At 49.5% G+C, this 7,305-nt stretch overlaps 1 protein-coding gene across 2 annotated transcripts in view; it reads left to right on the top strand.

Annotated features, from left to right (window-relative positions):
• The first annotated feature begins 2,671 nt into the window (after positions 1 to 2,671).
• ADRA1A (adrenoceptor alpha 1A) overlaps positions 2,672 to 7,305 on the top strand; it is a 97,503-nt gene continuing 92,869 nt past the window's right edge. For both annotated transcript variants that reach the window (XM_028494209.1, XM_007110206.3), the window contains exon 1: positions 2,672 to 4,058. In XM_028494209.1, the coding sequence (XP_028350010.1) occupies positions 3,176 to 4,058 (883 nt within the window). In that variant the 5' untranslated portion in view covers positions 2,672 to 3,175. The remainder of the gene's footprint in view (positions 4,059 to 7,305) is intronic.

The raw sequence follows: 7,305 nt of genomic DNA, 5'->3' as shown, positions 1-7,305 counted from the left end.
AACCTACTAGCTACTTTATGAACAGTGTGTTTTGTCTGAATCAATAAAGATGAAAGAAGGGGACTTAGGAGGTGGGAATCAGAGTGGAGAAAATTCTGGTATTTTCCCAATATTCTAAAACACAGGTGGTTTTCTTCAATTTTAAGCTAAACAGAACATGGAATTTACCAGAAAAAAAAAAAGTAAAGAAGACTGGTGATGTCAACTTTTCATACTCCAACTATTCATGCATTAAAGAGAAGTAACACTCTTTTAAAGGGTACATTTTCTTACGGAAACTGGAAAATAATTAATAGCACTTTAATAACACTAAGCCACGTAAGAAACTGCAGTGTGACCATCATACTTGCTAAGTCCATTTGTCTGAAGAAATGAGAGATGGATCGTATTTCAGAAGGTTTAGATATGCTTACTTTATTTTCCTAGAATTATAATTTTTTATAATCAGATTTATTGAATTTTATCTGATTTTACATTCATCTTAAAACATCTGCAAATAATATAATTTACCTGCATATTTGGCATAACAATATGCTTTTTTATTTTAACAGAACCTAAGTGTACATTGAATAAAGCTGTTCAAAAGTAACTTTACTGGGCATTTCTTTGAACACATCATACAGTAATATGTGTCTGGCAAGTGTCTATTTTTCTTTACTTTTAAAATCAGATCATTTAAAAGAGTTATTTACTACAAATAAAAAATCCCTTCTCCCCGCTCCCCCCACCCCCACGCCACACACACACACACACACTTTCTTAAAGTGAAGCGAGAACCCAATTCACCCAAGGCAAGAGAAAAAAAAAACCTGCTGTGCGACTGTTCCCTCAGAGTAATACGGTAACAGCAGGAGATTACGGTACTAGCTGGGGCTACTGACTGTTACGTCAGCGAGAGCTGCAAAGTTCCTTGCCAGTCTTTGCTGATGTCGGGGAGCTGAATATTAAAAGGGTGAAGGTGGAGTTATTGCCTGGCTGTATTTGGTTTTTCTTTTTCTATTTTCTCTCTTTATTTTTAAAATCTCCAGGTAAAGCGTCTGTGAGACAGGAGCTTAAAGACGTCTGTGGTAGAGAAAGGGGTGAGTCAGCGGGTGCAAAAGAACTAGGAATTGGTTCGTCGGAAACGGTCCCCTCACCCCGAGGGAGGAGGCGGCAGGGCTGCTCCTGGGACCGAAAGCGCGTCCAGTCCCCGCCACGCGCGCGCGAGTGGCTCTGCATCCGCGCTCCAGGTGAGTGCGCTGCAGCGCCGGGCGCCGGCGTCCAGCAGGGCCGGGTGGATTAGGGAAAACCTCCCTGGGCCTCAAGGTGAGACCCAACTCCCACTTTTCCCCAAGCTCCTCCCGCTTCTTTCACCCGCACCCTTACCCCACCTCGTTTCCCTTATATATTCTGGGAAGTTATCTCCTCGTTAACAAGTGTGTTTTTTAAACCCCGTATTTACCGCTCCGAGGTAGGGGGAAACGGGTTTCTGCAGTTGCTTGCTTTTTGTACCGCCTGTGAGCTCTAGAACTTGTGATGTTCACAGCAGCCTTTGCCCGGGAATCCCGGCTCAAGGCCCAACCGCAGAGTCCTTACAAGGCAAGGTGTGTCCCCACTCCCCGCATTCCTCCCTGAGATCCTGCGGTCGGCCCGCAGCTGTGGAAACCTAGCTTTCTTACGCAGACCGTGGTCCGCAGCTCGGAAAATACGAGGCGTCCCCTGTCCGCCGGCGCGCGAACTTGATTTTTACGCCTACTGTACAAAATCAGCAGTGACTGGCGCCTGCACAGCCCCTTAGACAGAATGACGCTCCCCGCTCCCACTCTTCCTCTTGGACCCCCGGAGCCCGCCTGGGTGTGGCTTGAGGCTCGAGTCCTCCGGGACAGCTGATCCTCCGGCAAGGAAAGGAATCCTGGACCGACCTAGGTCGCGTTCAGCCCTCGTTGGGTCGCGAGGGCTTTGCTCTGGACGCGGCTCTCAGGCCGGCTTGGCTGGTCGACAGACCGACGCTGTCCGCACACTCAAGTGTGAGTTCCTCGGGCGTGAGCGTGCGCGTGGCACTGGCCCTGCGGTCCCCGGCTCGCAGCGGCTCCCTCTCCCAGGCCGCCTCCTCCAGGTGACTGCGAAGCAACCTGTTCAAGTGGCAACCGGGTAGATCCTCCGGGTTTCCACCGGCTTGGCTCGGCGCTGCGTGCCCGTCAGCCGCAATCGCGCTTCTCGGGCTCCGGGATTTTAATTTCACTGCACGGCTGCTAGCAGTCCGGCCGCCGGGCGCTGCAGCTTGGGGGGGGGGGTGTGTGCTTCGGCTCTTGAACCCCGCGAGACGCTGCGCGGCGGAGCGCGCCAGGGCAGATTCCCAGCGGCGGGGCACGGCTCGCGGTCCCCTCCCGCGCGCTCGCCTGCTGCTGGGCGAACCGCTTCGGGATCACAGAGTCGGCGGGACTCCCCGCCGGGTCCGACCGCCAGTCGAGGCAGGGCACAGCCTCGCTCCCCAGGGCGCCTGGCTTACACTCCGCATTTCTCTTTGCGCTCTTTCAGGAGGACGCTGGCAAGCAACGCTCCGCAGCCGCCTCGCTCTTGGCAAACATTTCACAACCACGTCCCCCGGCCTGCGCGCCTAGAAGCTGCATCTACCATGAGTCCAGCCACACTGAGGGTAACTGCGGGTGGGGAGAAGCGCCCAGGTGCCAGCGGCCCCCGCCTTTGAGAGTAGACGGCAGACCCGTGCGTGCTTGTGGTTTGTGGGAGAGACGGGCGCTGGATGTTTGAATTCCAAAGTATGTGAGAATGCTCAATCTTCACACCCGGACGGATCCGACAGTGCAGGAAAGGGGACTCGCGTAATTCTGGGACCGCATTTTGCATCGCGTCTCCTCGAGCTCCGTGCTGAGTCTCGGGTTGGGAGGGAGGTGGGGCCCCGGGCCAGCGTCGCTGGTACAGAGGGTCGGCGGGCAGCCCCGCGCGCCCGTGGCCATGTTGCCTTTAACGCCCTGCCCCTTTGCGCGGCCTTCTGAGGGTTTCCAGGGCTGGCCCGGGTTGCTTCCCACCCGTACGCTCTCTCTTACCCCCAGACAACCCCAGCAGGCAAGGCTCCCCGGAGCGGAGACCTTTTGACTCCCCGCTCCCTCTTTCCCACCTCCGCCCAGGCCCGGAGCGGCCCTCAAGAGCCGGACCTCGCCCGGCCCCGGCTGGGACCATGGTGTTTCTCTCTGGCAATGCCTCGGACAGCTCCAACTGCACCCACCCGCCGCCACCGGTGAACATTTCCAAGGCCATTCTGCTCGGGGTGATCTTGGGGGGCCTCATCCTTTTCGGGGTACTGGGGAACATCCTTGTGATCCTTTCCGTGGCCTGCCACCGGCATCTGCACTCGGTCACTCACTACTACATCGTCAACCTGGCGGTGGCCGACCTTCTGCTCACCTCCACGGTGCTGCCCTTCTCCGCAATCTTCGAGATCTTGGGCTACTGGGCCTTCGGCAGGGTCTTCTGCAATATCTGGGCGGCGGTGGACGTCCTGTGCTGCACTGCGTCCATCATGGGACTCTGCCTCATCTCCATCGACCGCTACATCGGCGTGAGCTACCCGCTGCGCTACCCCACCATCGTCACGCAGAAGAGGGGTCTCATGGCTCTGCTCTGCGTCTGGGCGCTCTCCCTGGTCATCTCCATCGGGCCTCTGTTCGGCTGGAGGCAGCCGGCCCCCGAGGACGAGACCATCTGCCAGATCAATGAGGAGCCGGGCTACGTGCTCTTCTCCGCGCTCGGCTCTTTCTACGTGCCTCTGACCATCATCCTGGTCATGTACTGCCGGGTCTACGTGGTGGCCAAGAGGGAGAGCCGGGGCCTCAAGTCCGGCCTCAAGACCGACAAGTCGGTCTCGGAGCAGGTGACGCTCCGCATCCATCGCAAAAATGCCCCGGTGGGAGGCAGCGGGGTGTCCAGCGCCAAGAACAAGACACACTTCTCCGTGAGACTCCTCAAGTTTTCCCGGGAGAAGAAAGCGGCCAAAACACTGGGTATCGTGGTCGGCTGCTTCGTCCTCTGCTGGCTGCCTTTTTTCTTAGTGATGCCCATTGGTAAGTCTTTACAGCACCTCATTTTAGCATTTAGGAGTCTTCCCCCTCTTCCCATTATGCTACCCCAGACTCACAGTCGGGGGTGGAAGAAAATGGATCTGCATTTCAAACAGCAAAACTAGGGAGGGCAGTTAAGGAAGGGCTGCTATGTAGAAAAGTAAATTTTCATTCCCTTTCTGTTCCTGGTGTCATTTACATGACGTCCTAGGGCACTTTTTCAGCTACTGCAAAGTGGTATCCTACTGAAGCAGATTAATTGGTCTCCTTAAGAAGAACGTCAACTTTTCTTAATGCTTTAAAGCATGTGTTTAATTTAAATACACCCATCCTCGGATTTCAAGTCTCAGTCTCCACCAGGCACTTAGGCAGGGGCCATGGAATGCCACTTTCACCTCTGCTGGCGTGGACTGCAGATTCTTGTGTCCTAAAAGTAAGCACCGTGCTTATTCTGGACAAACGTGTAATTTTATTATTAGATTAGATTATTAAGGGTTAGTTATAATGGTCTGCTTATGTTCTGTATCTGTGTTCATTTTGTTTTCTGGATTCAGTGTGGAAGAAAGCATGGTGAGCCACTGACAAGAGAAAAAAATGATATTATGTCCAAACCAATTTAACCTTTAAAGAATTCAACATAATATTTCCAATAAGTAAATACATTCCGCTTTATTTTAATACCAAGTATTAAAGCAAACACTACTCTTATCCAAAATCATTCAGGAAGCTTCAGATGACACTGTTTGAAAATAATACAGTAACGTTACAAATCCAATTTTCGCAAATGCTAAATTAGCTGTTGTCAAACTAATTAGTTCATTATAAATATCAGCAAGCTGATCCACTTGGAATCGTCGTCTATCTCTGGAAGGCCTTCCTGAGATCCCAAAATGGTTGTTTGCTATTTTTAGTTTGTGAGCGCAAATATAGACCCACCCATTGGTTATCCACTAACTCTGGCAAGCAAAAAATTACAATAAAAAAATTAATTAAAGTCTGTTTCTGTACTTTTAGAGCCAATTTACATGGCATGTACTGAAAGTAATTTGCAACACTGTGTAGTAATAGCAGCTATTATTTTTTGAGGGCTAACTATGTTTCAGATATTGACAATTTTATATCATTAGTCCTCTCAATAACTCAGTGAGGTATGCATTATTATCCTGTAATCACAAGTCGGGGGAAGGGATTCTTCGGGTTCTAGAGCTTTGCTGTCTAACACCATAGCCACCAGCCCCACGTGGCTATTTAATGTAAGTTAAAATTAAAGAAAATTAATATTCAATCCCAGCAGCCGCATTTCAAGTGTTCAATAGCCACATGTGGCCAGTGGCTACTGTTTTGAACAGCAGAGATATCACTGCAGAAATTTCTACCCAACATGGCTGCTTGAGAGGCCCTTCCAAGTCCACTCCCTGGCCTTTCATCATTATTGCTTTCTCTGCTCCTAGAATTATATCAGAGTTTTGAATTTTTTAAAATAACACTCTTTACTTGAGCCACTGGCTGCTTACCTGCCTGTCTGCATACCATCCCTTCCTCCTGAAGTTTGCACATTTATTCTTGCATCTATCTGTTCACTTGTCGAGTATTTATTAAGCACTTGCTCTAGACACTTAGGATGAACAAGGCAGAAGAATCCTTGCAGTAAGATGTTTGCAATCTTTGGGGGGAAATAGACAAAAACAAATAAATATATCTTAAGAAGTCAAGGATTAATAAGCAGTATTTTTAAAATGAACAGAATAAGAGGATAGAGTGGTACTCTATCTATCGATGTGGCGAGTGGGCAGAAAAGTCCTCTCTGAAGAGGCGATATTTGAGCAGAGACCTGACTGAAGTGAGGAGCAAGCCTTGCAAAGTCTGGGAGGAGAGGGAACAGCAAGTGCAGAGGTGGGAATGAACCTGACCTATCTTTTCAGCCAAAGTAGAATTTGCATATTATTCTAATTGTGATGGGAAGCCATCCAATCAAGGGGGCTTTAGCAGGTGAGTGGCTGGTCTTATATTTTTTAAAGGATCATTCTGGCTTCTGGGAGGAGTGAGGGCTATTTTGGGGTGAGAGTGGAAACAGGGAGACCAGTTAGGAGGCTGTTGGAGACGTCAAGGAGAGAAAGGTGAGGATGCCCTGCACTCAGGTGGGACAGGTGAGGGTGATGTGAAGTGATCACGTTCGGCACTTATTTCAAAGGTAGAGCTGACAAGTTTGGACATGGGATATGAGAAGAGGAGAGGACTAGAGATAAGTCTCGGGTTTGGAGACCTAACAACCGGGCAAATAGTAGTGCATTTTACTGAGATTGGGAAAACTAAAGGTCGTAAGGGGCTGGTGGGAGGGTGAAGTACAAGTGCTTATTTTGTACAACCATGTTGAGAAGTGTCTATTAATGTCTAAGTAGAGATGTCAAGTAGGCAGTTAGACACTTGAATTTGGAGCTAAGAGGGGAATCTGGGCTATGATATAAACTTGGGACACATCACCATACTTAAAGCCACAGAAATGGAAGGATCTGCAAGAGAGAAAGTCTGGAGACAAAAGAGAGATAAGGACCGAGGCTTGGGGCATCCTGATATTTGAAGGTCGGGAAAAGGAGAACAAACCAGCAAAAGAAATTGGGAAGGAGTGGCCAGGGAGGTAGGAGAGCCTGATGTCCCCGAAGCTGAACGGAAATGTTTCACCAAGGCAAGAGTCATCAGCTGTGTCACATGCAGCTGCTAGGCCAAGTCAGAGGAGGACAGGGAATCAACATTAGACTTGGCCATGTGGAGGTCCTTGGTGATATGAGGAGGTGCTTTGAGGATAGTAGTTTCCATGGAGTGATGGAGACAAAAGCCTGATGGTGTGCTTTCTTGAGAGAATGAAAGATGAAGTGGGGACCGTGAAAACAGGCAACTCTTTGGAAAGGTTTTGCTAGACAGTGGAGCGGGGAAATGCACTGTAGCTAGAAGGATCTAGAGAGAATTTTCAAAGGTGGGAGACAGGATATCATATTTATATTCTGATGGAAATGGTGGACTAGAGAGAATCCTGATGGTGTAGGCAAGGAAGGAGACCAGAGGGTTTAGAAGTGACAGGGGAACCAGGGTGTATGAGCACAGAGGCAGTAGGTATGGAGGGAGAAAGGTAAAGATCTCTTCCAAATATATGTGTATCCTCAATGAAATAAGAATCAAGATCATCTCAAAATTTGATGAATTTTATGTATTTTTAAAACTCAGTTATTTTTTAATTTCATAATGACCAAGAGAA

Source organism: Physeter macrocephalus, chromosome 9 (genome assembly GCF_002837175.3).
Source record: "Physeter macrocephalus isolate SW-GA chromosome 9, ASM283717v5, whole genome shotgun sequence".
Lineage (NCBI taxonomy): Eukaryota > Metazoa > Chordata > Mammalia > Artiodactyla > Physeteridae > Physeter > Physeter macrocephalus.
This window is presented reverse-complemented; position numbering and strand designations above follow the sequence as displayed.